General features: G+C 36.7%; 1 protein-coding gene across 2 annotated transcripts; it reads left to right on the top strand.

Annotated features, from left to right (window-relative positions):
* The first annotated feature begins 754 nt into the window (after positions 1-754).
* Positions 755-18,473, top strand: LOC133521413 (NADPH--cytochrome P450 reductase). 2 transcript variants are annotated; one of them, XM_061856361.1, is made up of 12 exons: positions 755-1,118; positions 4,959-5,145; positions 5,338-5,487; positions 8,050-8,174; positions 8,258-8,452; positions 9,015-9,142; positions 9,712-9,953; positions 10,353-10,550; positions 12,584-12,744; positions 14,867-15,041; positions 16,670-16,827; positions 17,893-18,473. In XM_061856361.1, exons 1-12 carry the CDS (start codon positions 931-933, stop codon positions 18,035-18,037), a joined length of 2,052 nt encoding a protein of 683 aa, XP_061712345.1. In that variant the 5' UTR covers positions 755-930; the 3' UTR covers positions 18,038-18,473. The 2 variants fall into 2 exon arrangements, with proteins under 2 accessions (XP_061712345.1, XP_061712346.1); XM_061856362.1 differs by lacking the exons at positions 755-1,118; positions 4,959-5,145; positions 5,338-5,487 and adding an exon at positions 7,353-7,495.

The raw sequence follows: 18,473 nt of genomic DNA on the forward strand, positions 1-18,473 counted from the left end.
CACCGTGTTTTTTTTATTTCCGTTAATTTCAAGGGTGCATCCCTGAGCTTAAATTAAGTAACTTCCTCAAAGACACCGGTATTCTAATTAACTCCATTTCGGAGATAATCAATAATTAATTTTTATCTTATAGAGATAGACCCTTACGAGCGTGTACACTTAGTAGCAAATGTATGAACTCGTACTAAACTATTATCAATATGTAAACAGGCTCTAAGGCAAGTATATACGCTCGTAGATATTATCAAATAAAAATAAACTATTGACTATCTCCGAAATGGACTTAATTACAATACCGGTGTCTTTGAGATAGTAACTTAATTTAAGCTCAGGAATGCACCCATGAAATTAACGGAAATAAATAAAAAACACGGCATATACATATTGTATCATATTGGTACGTAAGTTAACGTCACAACGCAACTCGCGACGATGCGATCGCGATCTTGTACCATGTCATCTATCGTCCGCCGGCCACGGCGCCGTTCAACGATCGCGGCACGTGGAGCGATACGTTTGCAGGCGGACTGTGTTCACTCACGTATACACTTTCAATTGTATATTCAAAAATGTCAGAATTACCTCGATCCATTCGCCCCACGTAGACTTGTTGAGAGGCAGACCCTGCCGATTCCATCCGGTAGTGTTACGTCATTTTGCTGTCGTGTCACTCAAGCCCGTAGAGCGAAGTAGATATAGCCAATTGACCGCCGTTCTCGCTCGCTCTTACTAAGTCTTAGGACGTAGATTTCAACATCTCGTCAGTGTACTTTTGGAAGTGGTGGCGAAGAGTCGCGCCAACAGGACTAACAATAAGTCCTCGCGTAAAGTACTCTAAAACTAACCGCTAAACAGTGACCTTGTGTCCTCGCGTCTGAGTGATTACGGCGACATAAACCTAACTTTGTGCGAACTCACATAACCTACAAAATGTCGGAAAATTCGCAGGACGTTTTAAAGGATGCAGCCGCGGCGACAGCAGTCGTTGGCGGATCACTATTTAGCACATTTGATATTATAATGTTAGTTTTCTTATTGGGAGGTGCAGCTTGGTGGTTGTGGACCTCTAGAAAGGACAACAAGAAAGATGAAATACTTCTCAGCAAATATTCCATACAGTAAGTTAACTTGTTGCGTTGATTTCTTAAATGTTTTTGCCCATAATATTTTTTGACGTTTCGCATACATCTCAATAAGTTATTTGGTAATTACCTAATTACTTTTGTAGTTGCGGGACGGTTTATTTTGTTACTAAATGTCCTATATCAAGAGAAGTGATAAGATAAAGGTGAAGTGAGTATGTATCCATTGTGATCATATGTATATAATTAACATTCTGTAGTTCTGTACTGAGAGTCAATAGGACGTAAGTCTGCTGCTGCAGTATATGGATTGGATCTGGATTTATCGATGCGTATCAGATATATTGAAGCGGCCAAGGTGCTCAAATATATCTGAATATGCACTTTAATGCATTGATAATAGAGGTTTCGTTCAGATATTTGTGAACACCTCACCTCGTTATAGGTGACTGTACCGAGTTGAATGGACAATGGACATAGAGGTTTTTATCAAATAAAATTGTGGAAGGTGTTATCATGTTAATTTCTTAAATGGATGTTAAAATTAAATCTGTAGCATCACGGACGGACGGACGGTAATAAATATGTTTGGTGTTAAGTATATTAAGATTGTTAATTATTGATAATAAAATGGACATTAATCCTTTATTATACGTAAATAGGTATTTAGGTATTCAATCTTTTTACTTTCTTAATATTGCCTTCTAATTGAATGAAATTTAAAATGAAATCTAATGGATGGACGGACGTGTGTTAAGATAGTTATAGGTATTGATAATTAACATGGAAATTTATTAAAACAAAATAATAATTTCGGTTAGAGCGCATACCTCATTTGAGTACCTATAAGCATAATCACACCGTCGCCGCTACGTATATAAACTTCCTAAAGCCGGCTGTACACACTCGTCGAGAGACCCCGAGACAGGGCGAGAACAAGTGTACCTATAAGTATATACTGTTTCCTTCTCGTCTCATGCAGGCCGATTCAAATTGATTCGTTGTGAGGGTTTACTCCTACACAATTTCATTCATTCATTTTCATTTAGCAAAATGCCGGCTGTACACCCTCGTCGAAAGCCTCTCGCCAAGAGTCTCAGCACTGCTCACATAATCGGAGACGGGCGAGATAAGGGAGCAGTATGTACTCGACGAGTGTGTACAGCGCATTATGCTAAAAGAAAATTAATGAACGAGTAGGTGAGGATACCCCCACAACGAATCAAGTTGAATTGGCATTGGCAAGTTACATTACAATCCTCTAGAGTAGTTAAAGTACAAAGTATACTGGTAAATAAATTAGCTAAAGCCTCTTGCATGTAGTTCCATACGTTTACAAGAAAGCACTATAAATTACATTGACATTTACAACCATTCCTGTTGGATCTTCATTAATTCTTATGACACTAATAATGTAGGTATTTGAAAACCTTACGCATTTACTGCCTAGTTCTATATTATACCTAGTACTCAATACTTCTTGCTTCTGTTACATCAATTTCTGATTATAAAATTAATCTAGACAAAAATAGTATCTAATTATAGATAATTGTGACATCCCTGACTGGTGACAAATAATTTGTACGAAACATAATGAAATTGAAAGCATTTTTATCAATGAAATGATAACCTGACGGAGCTAGCTAGGCATCGACTTCCCGGTGTAAAGTAAACCAACCAGGAATTAACTACATAGACGATGACGTCGTTATTCAATTACAATCACAGAGGTGATAAGAATAAAGACTAGTTTCGTTATTATTTTGTTGAATTGTAGATGGCGTGGCAAGGTCTCAGTTTCATATGTTTAATGCCCTCTGACCTTTGCTTACCAACCGCCCTGACGGCGTATAACATTAAAATTTCGTAGATCACAACTCATTAGCGGAGGTGTGCGGTGACTGTGAACTTAGAATCAATAACCACATTAAATACCTAACCCCATTTTTTGCCTTACAAGATTTTGACGACCGGTCTGGCCTAGTGGGTAGTGACCCTGCCTACGAAGCCGATGGTCCCGCGTTCAAATCCTGGTAAGGGCATTTATTCGTGTGATGAGCATGGATATTTGTTCCTGAGTCATGGGTGTTTTCTATGTGTTTAAGTATTTATAAATATTTATATATTATATATTATATATATCGTTGTCTAAGTACCCTCAACACAAGCCTTATTGAGCTTACTGTGGGACTTAGTCAATTTGTGTAATAATGTCCTATAATATTTATTTATTATTTATTTATTTAAGATATCTAACCAGTTTTGTGTTCGTAAAAGCATGTAAATTTTACACATATACGGGTCTCAGACCTTGCTAAGAAATGCAAGGTAGCGCATGGTAGCGTCATCTACCATCATGACGACGCGGGAAGGCGACTATAAAACGTCAGTTTTTATACCTGTCTCTGCTATAATAAAATAAATGTTGTGTCGTAGCATTTGAGATTGGAGGACATCAATGAGAACAAAGCAAAGTGGATAGCTATCAAGTAAACATTATTTATCAAGGTATTGTGACTACAAAAAACGGTCGATTCGGGCAACGTAATTAGGTATTTATTTACTTTATTGCCCGTCACGCGGTACTCGCATGTATTTTGCCTACCTGTTAAAAATGTAGGTATAACTTATACAGATAGATAATAGCATGACAATCTATCATGACATCTTTTAACATTAACACGCACTCCTATGTAAAGCAATGATCACATTTTAAGCGTCAAGGTGGGGTTTTGTGATATGATTGCTTTCTTCCGGGGAGGATACCATATCTTTTATTTATTTAAACTTTATTACACGATATAAAATGGTACAAATGGCGGACTTATGAAATGGCTTAAGGCATTAAGATGTAATAAGATAAGTACATGATTTTGTCCCGGATCTGGCCCCGGTATCCATCATGTTCTTTTCCCTCCATGCTCTAACTTTCAAATCAGTCATCCGAAAAAAAAAACAAATAAACAATCGATACGGACGGACCCTAAATCATGGGGCCTACCCATAATTTTGGGTACAAGTACTTGTTTTGTTTGTGTTATAATACCTACGTTCAAGAGTGGCCTCGCATACATTTTGCATGGGTTGGATCGGTAGCAGTAAATGTTATAGGTAGGCGCGCTTTTCGTTCAGTACTGCACTGGGGTCAATCAACTTATCCATGTAGGGCGTTGACCTGAGTAGGTACGTATTTTAAATAACACTTTATATATAGATGCACTTTTTTGGTCAACCTATGCAACGGTAATTAATGATGGTAAAGACTAATTACATATAGTTCCATGTCATATCGACATTTATCATTACTAAGTATTCGGTTGAACATTTAGATCCAGTTAAAACAAATATTAATTAGGTTTGTCGTTAAAAACATTATTGGTATATTTACTCCGTTAACTAAATAATAATAAATAAATATTATAGGACAATATTACACAAATTGACTAAGTCCCACAGTAAGCTCAATAAGGCTTGTGTTGAGGGTACTAAGACAACGATATATATACTATATAAATATTTATAAATACTTAAATACATAGAAAACACCCATGACTCAGGAACAAAAATCCATGCTCATCACACGAATAAATGCCCCTACCAGGATTTGAACCCGGGACCATCAGCTTCGTAGGCAGGGTCACTACCCACTAGGCAAAACTGGTCGTCAAATGTGTCTATGGATATAAATAATATTTTAATAGGTACAGTTGCCACCATACACTTATATCAAAGTGGTAAGGGGTTACAAATGTCTGAACATGCCTCTATTGTCAAAGTTAGAATGCATGTTCATATATTTTTGAGTACAGTACAGAATCACTACCAGCTACAGAGCTAAAATAACAGCAAGCACAACTAAATCAAATTATTTTACAGGCCAGCTGGTACAATTCAAATAACGGAAAATTCTTTCATAAAGAAATTACAAGCTTCAGGAAGAAGCTTAGTAGTATTTTATGGATCTCAAACAGGCACTGGTGAGGAATTCGCTGGTCGTCTGGCTAAAGAGGGCATCCGATATAAGATGAAGGGAATGGTCGCTGACCCCGAAGAATGTGATATGGTAAGTTGTTAACGCACTTACTGATAAACATTTAATTATAGAAATAGCATATAATAAAGACAAAGGATTCATAGTCAAGAGAAACTACACTACATTTAATAATGTAGGCAGGCAATCACGAAGTTTGAATCGGAGTTGTGATTTTTAATATTAAAACCATATAAAAAGGATATCTGCTCTTGTGTTTTTTAGGAAGAGTTAACTAAACTCAAGGAAATACCTAATTCTATGGCTGTGTTTTGTATGGCAACCTATGGTGAAGGAGACCCAACAGACAATGCTATGGAGTTTTACGAGTGGCTGAAGAATGGAGACCCTGACCTAACTGGACTAAATTATGCAGTGAGTTCGTGACACAATATAATATTTTTTATGAAACTTAAAACTTTCATGTAACTTTGACTTAAATATTATATTATTATGATCACCAATTACTGAATGATGATGTGATGATTGATTACTGGATTAGAAATAATAGAAGGTAACTCATAAGCCATTAAAATCAGGTAGGTAGGTTTCATTGTTGGCTGGCAAATATATTTTAGAGGGTTAACTAAAGGGCACTGCATCCTTATCAAAATAGGTATCTTCTTGGATGACTTAATTGATATAATCTTTTGAGACAACTGTAGTTTCATTCAGTGAAGCATAGCATAGTGCAAGTAACAGTTTTCTTAAAGGTTAACTGGAAGAGATCCCATACATGGATAAACTCGCTTTTGTTTAATTAACTGTAACTGTCTCGTCTCGTCTTTCTTTGGCTATGTACAATAAAGATACACACAGGTCATCAACATGTGCTAAAAAATAATAAAATCTATGTAAAAACTTACAGGCGCTAAGTAGGTACGTTTTATAGGTTTCTGTGTGCATCATTGACATATATCTGATGGATGGGCCTTACGAGTACTAAGAATGGTGCTAGTTCAGTGGTGATGCAACCTCGTGATGCGAACTCATCAACCAATCGCGTTAGACTGCACGATTGGATCGAATTCGTGTGCATGACACCGCTGTACTGGCCCCATTCTTATTGCCCGTAAGGCCCGTCCCTAAATATATGTCAATGGTGTGCATACATTATTATGTTATTCTTCCCATACCCATGTCTATGAGTAGACATGGTGTAGAGCATGATATTTGAAAGTTATTATCACATTATTACTAAATATATAATGCACCTTCTTCTATTTAGTACTACAGTACTTATACATATTTGCATAAGGAATCTACAAACAAGGTACCTGTGTTATCTCAATCAAGTACATAACTCGATGTATGTAGATAATCTAGGTACTTACACAATTTAAATAAATAAAGCAAACATGGAAAATCTAAAATGCTTACATTATCTATGTTGAGCGTTAGATCTTATTTACGTGATGTTTTCTTACCTGTTGATATACCAGCAATCAGATTTGCAAGGAAAAAATTAAACGTATCATACATACATTACTTGCTTAAAAAATACTAACACTTAAAATTAGAGATAAAGAACTTTCGATTTATTTAAATTGAAAACTGTTGAAATTTTCATTAAATTTCGAAACACACCACAGATATCAAAATCTTCGGTTTAAAATGTCACCGCGTTTACATTCGCGGCTCGTGGCTCGGCTCGCGGCTCGTCTCGTGTGACTCGTGTCTCGGCCACAGCTCGTGAGCTCCTCGAGCTAATGTACATACTCTCGCCCCGTGGTTTGGTTTGCGGCTTGTCTCGTGTCTCGGCCACTGCCCCTAAGCTCGCGAACTTATCAATTTTAAACAAGCGGCACGGTATAAGGTTTGTCACCGAATGAAAAGCCGAACGCGAATGTAAACGCAAGCAAGCTCGCGTCCCTCGCCCAGGGCCATACCATAACCGTGAAAATCGAAGTTCGTAAATTGCGGGTATTTTTCTCTGTCACTCCAATTAAGCTGTAATGAGAGTGATAGAAAAAGACGATAGTAATTTACGAACTGCGGTATTCGCGGTAGCCGGCAAACCCTCAGTAGTAATCTCTAATCAGTTGTTTACGAACGTACACTGACGTGACATAACGAACGGCTGACGTCTGACATTAGGTGTCAACGTCAGGCGGATCCGATGTTCAATGTGAAATTCTTGAATCACATTATCATTCGAAAGTAAAATATTCGCTTATTATGAATTAAATCTGGTTTTAGTAAAGTGTTAAGACTGTTTATTACATAGAGTATTTTCATTCTTTTCATTATATAAAGTGTTCTCCATAAAATATAGTTTTATATTTAAATTATGAGTGTTGTCGTACGGACTTTACCCTTATTCTTTAGAAAAATTATATGCAAAAGGCGCAGTTTATCTCCATGGCTTAAATTACGATATATGGTATGATATTTTCCATAATTATACTTCAGAAACGTATAACAAGGTCAACATTACGTCAATGCATAAAGGCTTCCAGTTAATATTAGAAAATGTCTCCTAAGGTCAATATTACGTTGATGTCAAAGGAATTGGAGTGTTTTAGTTTGTACTTTGTATCTAGCTACTACTGGCTCTGTTTTATCTAAATATGTAGGTTACATTCCAACTGAAACAGTTTAGTTCAGCGTTTACATTAATTGTATGTAGTTTAAGTCATTTAGTGTTAATATGGAGGCCCTATTTTAGAGTTCCACTGTCACTAGGATCATCTCTAGGTTTGCCGACTCAATGTGTGTCATTTTACATAAACCAATAAATCATCATCAAATTACTTGATTTTTTTTATTATTATTTATTTATTTATGTTCGGACTACCCTAAGTTTTAATGTTATCATTTAAATTTAGAAATAATTGTTTGATGTTGTAACTTAATTGCTATAAAAATATAGTTTGCTATAAAAAGTATACTAAAGTCGTCACATTTAAATGTTGACTTTTATATATATGTTTTTAGGTGTTTGGTCTGGGCAACAAGACTTACGAGCACTACAATGCAGTAGCTATTTATTTAGACAAAAGGTTAGAAGAATTGGGTGGCACTAGAGTCTATGAAGTGGGTTTGGGAGATGATGATGCTAAGTAAGTAATGCCAGGTTTATAATTTTCATTCTTTTATTATTCTTTTTATTAATGAATTAATGATATAATTATGTTATTTGTAGTATTGAAGATGATTTTATCACATGGAAAGACAAGTTCTGGCCATCGGTCTGTGAAATGTTCAATATTGAGAGCACAGGCGAGGAGGAGCTGGTTCGCCAATTCCGCCTAGTGACACATGCTCCCGAGGATCTCACTCCCAACAGTGTTTTCACTGGTGAAATTGCTCGGTTACATTCCCTTCAAGTGCAGAGGCCGTAAGTATCTAAAACATGGAAATATACAAAAAAATTGTACAAGGTTCTTTATCTCGGATAGGTATCCAAGAAAAAAAAAAATGTAATTGTCTAAACTCCATAACATAAATAAAGCTAAGTAGGTACTTAGCTATATTTATGTTATGGAGTTTAGACTATTACATTTTTCTTTAAGCCATTTAATTCCTTAATAATACATTTCATAATTAAATTAATAAATAATACATTAATACATTAAATAACATCAAACTAATTTACATGCATTTTCAAATCAGTGATAATTTTATACAATAAGTTTAGTCATTTTTATTATTAAGGACCTCTTGACGAGTAAAGGCCTATTACATATAAGCCTACAAAAGTCTTTACAGTACATATGGTGCTACTTTACCAGACTAGTGTGGTAATTACACACTCACACTTTATGTGCCTATGTTGAAAATTTGAAGGTTCATGTGAACTGTAAAATGATGTACAATACATGTGTGAATAACCCGAATAGGTACAAGAATTTTCTACTTTTCGCACATGTATAGTAATGTACTTACTGTTTATTTTTCAGTCCTTATGATGCTAAGAACCCATTCCTGGCTCAGATCAAGGTGAACAGGGAGTTGCATAAGGGCGGCGACAGGTCATGTCTACATGTTGAGCTAGACATCTCTGACTCCAAAATGCGATATGAAGCAGGTATTTATACATTACTCATATAGTTTAAATCAATTAACTAATTCACATGTCAATTACAACAGAGAAGCATTGTACAGTCACATTATTAAAATAATTATATTTACTTAAGACTAAATAATTGCTGTTGTACAAGTCCAGTTAAAATATACTTATAGTAAGATATAGATCTGTTTCTGAACAAATGTTTATTGTCTTGGTTGAAATTATTGATTAATTTACTAATTGAACATTAAATAAAGACTAATTAGACACCCAACATTAAAAACAGCCAGTTACTTTGCCACTAAAGCTCACTTCTCTTTATTTTTTGCTAGAAATCACTTACCCCCTTATTCATAAACGTGTACTAAAGTTACGAAGCCGCTAATAATCGTTTGTCCCTTTCCGACGTATTGGTATGATGGAAAGGGACAAACGATTATTAGCGGCTTCGTAACTTTAGTACACGTTTATGAATAAAGGGGTTCGATTTCCCATGCATATTCATGTGCTACTCTGCAGCGGCGCCACCATAATGAAAATTAGTAAATATGCAGCAGTGTTTAAGTGCATTCTCTTCGTTTTTGCAGGTGACCATGTGGCTGTATATCCCATTAATGATACTACTTTAGTTGACCAATTAGGAAAATTGACTGATGCCAACCTTGACGAGATATTCTCTCTCATCAACACTGACCAAGAAAGCAGCAAGAAGCATCCCTTCCCGTGCCCAACCTCGTACAGGACTGCTCTATCTCATTACATTGAGATTACAGCTCTGCCTAGGACTCACATTCTAAGAGAGCTGGCTGAATATTGCTCTGATGAAGAGGTAAATATATTTTGCTTAACAGTTTTTCTTAAAATAAACCGATTTACATTTTAAAAGAATCCAAAACGGTCCTTTGTTTTTTATGTTAATCATTATCTCTGCTGTGTTACTTATCTGCTGCTTCGATCTTTCTTTACAAGTGTTTATCTCTAAACAAGTTACTAAGCTTTACCGATAACGTTGTGGACTTTATTTTTCATTGCGCCGAAATTTTCATTTAAGCCCGATGACCTGCTACTTGTTTTATAGATGTCTGGTCTGACGCTGGGAGTGGGGGCGGTGGGTGGTCATAAACACTCTTTATTTAGACAACACAACCATTGTTTGGGTTCGTTAAAAGCGCGAAGAAAAAACAAAGAATTTAAAAGTGTTTATTGCATTTTAATTATCTAATTACAGGACAAGAAGAAACTGTTGTTAATGGCAACAAACTCTCAGGAGGGCAAGGACTTGTACCAATCATTCGTGGTCGAGGCTTGCAGGAATATCGTGCATATCTTGGAGGACATCAAGTCCTGTAAACCCCCACTAGACCACCTTTGCGAGTTGCTGCCACGACTCCAGCCTCGATACTACTCCATTTCTTCTAGTCCTAAGGTATCTTTTTTACCGTAAAACTATTTTTAGCTACTTGTAACTTTAATAAAGAAATTGATATTCCATAGGTATAATATACGTAATTATTAATTAATGAAATTAGGTACGTACGCATAAAGTGCGTAAATAAATAATAATTGGTAATAAAGTAATCAATCTAGTATTTTTATGAAGAAACTCAATTTTGCTTTTAAATTTTACTGATCGTGAAAACTTAACAGAGGTATGTTTTATTATATGAACTACACCTACAGTTTCTTAAACGATCACTGGATTTCTAAGTTTAATATCGATACATATTTAAAAGTCATCCGTCTATAGGCGGGTCCACACAGCGCGAGCATACGTGCGAGGCAATTCCTCGCGCACAAAAGGGCCAGTGTAAACGTGCCTCTGCCGAGGCGAGGCACTCCGGCGAGGCAAACGCGCGCGCCGCCTTGGCTGAAGCACGTCTACACTGGCCGTTTTGTGCGTGAAGAAATTAACTCGAGCGTATGCTCGCTCTGTGTGGACCCGCCTATTGAATAACAGTTACTATGGAAACTATTATTTAAAATAAAATACATTATTTAGTTATCTACGATATAAGTCAGTCGGCTCAGACAATCACCTTTTTTATCTTGTCTGGATGATTTGGAACACAATTGCATTTCAATGTCATGTTATCAAAGTAATTTCGGGCTAGTCGAAAAGGTCATCTTATAGCTGTACCCTTGGAGGATTTAACAACCGAAGTCACCTTTAAGAGCGTACCCCTCTGTCGTAAACCTCTGCCATTGATCATATGTATTGTATGGACTGACGTTAATCTGACGTACGTACGTTACGCACCAATAGCCATACCTTTGACGTGCCCCTCTCCCGCAAAAATCGGCAGACTGTTTTGTACAGACAATTACAGACAAGGCGACTCCAGTTGTTAAATCCTCCAAGGCTGTACCCGTGCCACGGGTTTAATCAATATAATGATCACTTCAAACAATACTTATTAGAAGGTAACTTTGGCTATTATTATATTACTCACTACTCCCAGCACATCGATGCGATTAGTTGAGTATGTGACATGAGTAAACTCCTCAAGTCTAGTCGAAAGAAAACGTGCAATTAACGTCAAACTTATTTGACGTGCCCCTCTCCCGCAAAAATCGGCAGACTGTTTTGTACAGACAATTACAGACAAGGCGACTCCAGTTGTTAAATCCTCCAAGGCTGTACCCGTGCCACGGGTTTAATCAATATAATGATCACTTCAAACAATACTTATTAGAAGGTAACTTTGGCTATTATTATATTACTCACTACTCCCAGCACATCGATGCGATTAGTTGAGTATGTGACATGAGTAAACTCCTCAAGTCTAGTCGAAAGAAAACGTGCAATTAACGTCAAACTTATTAAAAGAAACGTATTTTTTTGGCAGTATACTGTGTAGGTAAGTCTTACATATTAGGTCGGTATATATTTATATATTCTGTTAAGAACGCTTCGAACCCGATGTTTTCAGAACCGGACGATACCTACATTTTTTAATGTTTATTTAGGTACCAGTCGCTTTTCGGTGAAGGTTAACAGCGTATGGAAACCGGATGAATCTCAATGAACGAGGTCTACTTGAATCCCTTCAGGGTTCAAAGATGAAAAATAATTCGCTTTGATTAAAAAAACTAGTGCCTGTGTCAATTCTCCCTAAGTGACAATCGTGACAAAAGTGCCGGGGCTAGGAAAATGACGATTATCTATTCTGTGTTAGGGCTGGTTACACCAAATTGTCTGTCACCGTTGAAACACTCGCAAAATTGGACAAAATTCGTAGATCGCTGCTGAGTAGCGTGGATTAATTCAGTTGTCGTTAACCCTTTGACTGCCAAAAACGTCAACTGACGCGCGCGGTTACAGCCCAATAATGAACAACTTTCGTGCATTCTGACAAGGTTCACGATGACGCGATGCGCATTTTCGAAACGGGCGTTCAAAGAGTTAAAGCAACTGGCCCTGATAGTTGTAGTATTTGAGGAATTTGTTGTTTTATATAGCTACACCCGGAGACGGTGCACATCACCGCCGTAGTGGTGAAGTACAAGACGCCGACAGGCCGCCTGAACAAGGGCGTGGCCACCACGTGGCTCGCCGAACACAAGCCTAAGGACGGGGAGTACCCGCGCGTGCCAGTCTTCATCAGGAAGTCGCAGTTCAGGTAAATTAAATCAATAATAACCTTTCAATTCGTAACAAATTTTTATTAAGAAAATGTAGTTGTGTTTTATTAAGTAAATATGTAATGGAATTATGGCAAGAAGTACGGAAATCAGGACGGGATTAGGTATCTATGTTTCGTTATCACATATTCCGATATCGAAAATATTTTTTTGACAAATAGATATAAATTTTGCCTTAGTTACCATAGTTTTATTCCTCGTCATTAAAATATAATAAATAAAAGGAATACATGTTGTTTAAATGAAAAAGCTGATTCTGGTTGTTTGATGAGGTATCATAGACCTTAGTTACCAAAGTATTCCCACTAATGAAAGGATCAGCCACACCCACACCTTTGCTTAATACTTAGTCGTTAACGTTCCTGTTTACGCGACAACAAAAACGCAATGCAAAATACACGCTGCATGTAAGCTGTCGAGTTAAGACCAGCCAAAAGAAATCTGATATCCTTGAGTATTTAGTTTCTTAAATCTTCAATTTATAGCATCATCTAAAAATGTTAATTTCAATATAAACTTTTGCGCAATCAGCACATGTGAATTCGCAAATTAGTACTTTTTGTTATGAAATATATATTCATTAGTATAGTATTGACCTTCGCACGATCGTGGCAGCTCCATCCGCGTTACTTATCTTATCAGACAATATTAAAAGAAATCATGATCATTTAGTCGTAAAAACATTACTACGTACATGAATACCTATAATCGGCGTTACATGCTCTGATTTTTCAGTAAATACTGCATTGTTTAATGATTAATGTACGTGAGTTCCCTTAGTTCCTGCAGTCTTTTGTTTTCATTCCAATCACTTTATTTGTATTCAGATACCAAATGAGACCTACTTAAGAGGGAAGCATACCACGCGATCGCCCATAGAAAAAAGAAAATGTTTTTCCACTTCTAAATATTTTCCATTGTACATGATTTTTTAACATGTTATTGACACAAGGTTTACCCTTTTTTTTTTTAATTTGCGAAACAATTTTTTTTAAGTAAAACCTTTAAACCTAGAAAATCTTATGCTGAAGCAATCGACATCAAAATTAGAGTGATTTGTTAAGATTTAGTTAGTGAAACCGTTTTCTCCTGAAATGAAATTTCATAAAAATATTACCGTTATTTCGTTAGATTCTTAAAACTTTTCTTCCCTCTTAACATAGCTGGTTATTCATTTGAAGCGTGCATGGCTCATAAACAACATTTTAAAACCCGAACCCGAATGATGACATAATGTAGATGAAGTGTAAAAAAGTACATTCTTACACAAATTTAATAAGTCCCACGGTAAGCTCAAGACGGATTGTGTTGTGGGTACTCAGACAACGATATATACTATATAACATACTAATACTTAAATACATAGAAAACGTTCATGACAGGAAAAAATATCAAATATCTGTACTCATCGCACAAATATATGCCGTTACCGGGATTCGAACCCAGGACCATCGGCTTCATAGGTAAGGTACTAGTACTACCCACTAGGCCAGACCGGTCGTCGACGATCATAATGAAGAATTTATTGATTTAACTAATTTCACTGTGGCACGACAATTACTCAAACGAACCAATAATCAACTGAACCACGATTACGGTGTAACCTACATACATTTGACCTTCAAGAAATACATATACATAATATAACACACATAATGTAACACCTCTGGAGTTGCTAACTGTCATCTTACGGTTTTTATCATTTATGTAAAATTACCAGCAACTACAAAAGTTTAAAGTTCAATGGCGTAACATGTTACTCCGAAGCAAATTTCGAAGTTTGACTTCTCAATGTATGTAGGTATGTCTATCAAGGTAAGTAACACATTTGCGACCGCTGTATTTTGTGCACTAAATGGAGTCTACGTGGGTTAATAATGTATTTTGGAGGTTTTTATATTTTAAAGTGGGATTAGAGTGGGATCGATCAAAGAACTAGTGAAAAAAATGGAGCATCCGACTTTAAAAACAATAATAAAAGTGCATCATAAAAAGTACGTTTTTTGTAGGTGAAAATTGTGCAATTCGTATACGTCTTTTATTTCTGTACATGTTATTTTTAAATATGAATAAGAGTATATAACGAGTTTGTTTTTTCAGGCTGCCACTGCAAAGTCAGACCCCAATCCTGATGGTGGGCCCGGGCACGGGTCTGGCGCCGTTCCGCGGCTTCCTGCAAGAGCGGGCGCACGCGCGCGAGAGCGGCAAGGAGGTCGGCGACAACATACTCTACTTCGGCTGCAGGCATCGCGACCAGGACTACATCTACCAAGAGGTAAGCACTTGTTTCCGTTATAATAACCTTCCAATCCTATCGGCTATATTAGAGTTTTTTCTAACCTCAAAGTGATAACCTTCTTCTTCCGAAATGCTAGGGTTCCTATGATATCTAATACTGTAACACAATAATATGTAAACGAAACTATAATTCGGTGCATACTTACGCAGATTTAATTTTGGAGGAAAAAAGTTACCATTACTTTTGAGGTTATACAATTTCTAATCTGAAAAAACGGTTTTTTTTTAAAACAAACGGGTTATAGGCACGGTTACTGCACTTCTAACGCATCTTCAGGAGAGAACGAACGCGCAAGCTAACGGCAAAGAGGTTAAAGCGTAAGTAGGTAACGAAGTTGGGCTTATTTCGAAATTAAAAAACCGGACGAGTGCGAGTCGGACTCGCCCACCGAGGGTTTCGTACATCTTAGTATGTGTTGTTATAGCGGCAACAGAAATACATCATGTGAAAATTTCAACTAACTATCACGGTTCATGAGATACAGCCTGGTGACAGAAGGAACAAATGTTTTACCCTTTAGGCACGGAACCCTAAAAATAAAGAACAATGGAATGAGACGTTTTATAGACTTTATAGTAATATTTTACATGGTTATTTTAAGTTGCTATCGCTAGTAACGTACTTAGGTGTCTTTTATATCTATGATTATAAATATATAGCTACTATTATAAATATGTGGGTAAGTAGTATGTATTTATCTATATACGTATTTATATTGTTGCCTAGTACCCATAGTACAAGCTTTGCTTAGTTTGGGGTTAGGTCCATATCTGTATGTTATTAGAAGGAATAATTAAATATGTGATTTAACTTACCGCATCCCTACTTTATATATAATATTATAAATACGAAAATAACTCTGTCTGTTTGTTACCTCATCACGATTATACCGCTGAACCGATTTAGATGAAATTTGGTATGTTTTATCAGTCAACATAAGTTTTTAAGGCAAATAAGAGTGTTTGAGAAAATGAAACATCGATAAATCTGTTATCGATAAGACATTGTACATTGATAATTTAAAAAATGATGTATCTTCTACTTCTGGCATAATTATGTAACTCAAGGGCCAAATCCGGCCCACGAGGTGTTCCAATCCGGCCCGCGGACACCCAACGCGACAACTCACGGTCCGGCCCGTGGGAGGTTGTCAAAAGGATCCCAGGCTCTGGGCGGATTCATTGAGGGTGGAACTGTTCCTAACAGCAGCAACTAGACACCAGACTAGACCATATACGTAATAAATGACGCCACTTACAGGATATGCTGCCATAAACCAATGGTCGTCAAGGTCACGACTCCTAATAAATAATATATCGACGCTACAAGTTTTTCACCAACTAGCGCAAACACCCTCCCCAAGCCCAACCGACTAGGCGTCTGAAATGACTATCAAGTTTGTCTACCGTAAAAAAATATCGGAATGTTTAACCTTCGAGCTTATACCATTTGAGTTCAATGGATCATGGAGAGTAGTCCGGTTGTTTACACATTACTTACTTATTCCTGTGGCGCGACGACCCGAAGTGGATCTTGGCCTCGGACACCGAAGCCCGCCATCTCTGTCCAAAGTTTGTTTACACATTATCATATTTATATTACAGGAGCTAGAACAGTGGGCCAAGAACGGTGACGTGTCGCTGAACCTGGCTTTCTCGCGCGACCAGCCGCAGAAAGTGTACGTCACGCACCTGCTCGAGAAGAACCTGGAACAGATCTGGGACGTCATCGGCAAGCGGAACGGACACTTCTACATCTGCGGGTAAGTTCATATGCAGATTTCGGTTTAATTCTCTGTTCCTATCCAAAAGTTAAGGACATTGATTAAACAAATGTCTTGCACAAATGACAAATTTTTCACGAATTCTATCGTTATTGGAATATAACCAATGAACAGATATTGTATCTAAAAGTATCTAAATAGAACGTTAATGAATTATATTATTGTTAGGCTAGAAGGTCTGTAATAAAAGATAGAATGCTCACTCCATACAAAGATAAAAACCTATTTATAAGAAGTTATTGCCTAGCTATGCGAAAACTTATTTACAATAAAATTTAAGCTTAGTAAGTATTAAGTTTTAAGCAAGTTTTAAACTTATTAGCAATACGTTTTACCAAAGATACATTGATTGAGAAAGATGACCATACCCGCCATTGTACAACTTAATATGGAGTGAGCACTCAATGCTTACTCATTTGTCTATGTTATAACTAAACTAAAGAGGTATACTGGAACAAGAATAAAAACAATAGTTGTTTATTTTTCTGCGTTTGTAAGACGTGCGTGTTTAGTAGGTATCAAAAATTAAGTTATCTAATTGACCTGTGACACGTATGTGTGATTCAGTTTCTGCCTGTTGTTATCTGGCACAATAATGTCTTTAAATTATAACGCTTAGATTTCGTCGTAGTAAGTTATAGGGATGGATATTTATGATATTGTATCATGTATATTTTAATGTCTTACATATATCTACAATCTACGCGACACACGGTAGATACCTAGCTGATTGATTCTTAATCTAAAATAACTGTAATTTACAAATGTTTATTTTTAGTTAGAATCTTTATGATCCGAATGTTACTTAAAAGTTTTTTATACCATTCGAACTCCCTATCATCTTTAATCTAACATGTATGATCATAAGTGTTTTTGTTTAAATCATATTTCACGTACTTATAATTAAAACTAACCGCAGATTGGATAGCCTATTGGAAGGTTCCTTCAGTTATCTATTTGTTGATGAGACTAGATATCCGGTTTTGTATAGATTCAAGGTTAATGAGTTGCGCGACTAGACTAATGGCCGCTTATGGTTGACAGTGACGCAAAGAACATGGCGGTGGACGTGCGCAACATCATCCTCAAGGCCATCCAGGAGCAGGGCGGCAAGACCGAGGCCGAAGCCGTGCAATTCCTCAAGAAGTTGGAATCCATGAAAAAGTATTCCGCGGACGTATGGAGTTAAAACTTTCATATAACACGTTAGGTAAATTAATTCAACTATTATCGAGTATAGGCTAGTTTCAGAGTTAAATCAGTACATGGTGAGACGTCACAACAACTAGCTAATTTGCAGAAGTACTTTCCAGTCGTTCTATAGTATCGCACGTTTCGAACTTGGTCAACTCTGTTGCTCATTGCGTTTACAGTAATACAGAACCCTATGCAGTTGTTAAGGAAAATACCAATTACCTATAAAATTACCCCACCTTGACTGGCAAAACGCAAGTCGTTAATGACAAAAGTGGAAACTTGAGTGTTTGTAGTTTTATTTCTTCGTTTGCTTTTGTGATTTTATTCTCATTACTGCTGTTCCTAATTAGCTTATTTACAGGAAACTAGCCTATGATTAAGTTCGCACAAAATGTATGATTACATGACCTAGGCAAGCGGTCATTGAG

The sequence above is a fragment of the Cydia pomonella genome, chromosome 9 (assembly GCF_033807575.1).
Source record: "Cydia pomonella isolate Wapato2018A chromosome 9, ilCydPomo1, whole genome shotgun sequence".
In the NCBI taxonomy this organism is placed as follows: Eukaryota; Metazoa; Arthropoda; class Insecta; order Lepidoptera; family Tortricidae; genus Cydia; species Cydia pomonella.

What these genes read in the sequence shown, in the direction of transcription:
- LOC133521413 (XM_061856361.1), top strand. Translation starts at nt 931, where the DNA reads ATGTCGGAAAATTCGCAGGACGTTTTAAAGGATGCAGCCGCGGCGACA. An exon ending in ACCCCGAAGAATGTGATATG is followed by an intron (nt 5,146 to 5,337) that starts GTAAGTTGTTAA and finishes TGTGTTTTTTAG; the next exon opens with GAAGAGTTAACTAAACTCAA. An exon ending in AATATTGCTCTGATGAAGAG is followed by an intron (nt 9,954 to 10,352) that starts GTAAATATATTT and finishes ATCTAATTACAG; the next exon opens with GACAAGAAGAAACTGTTGTT.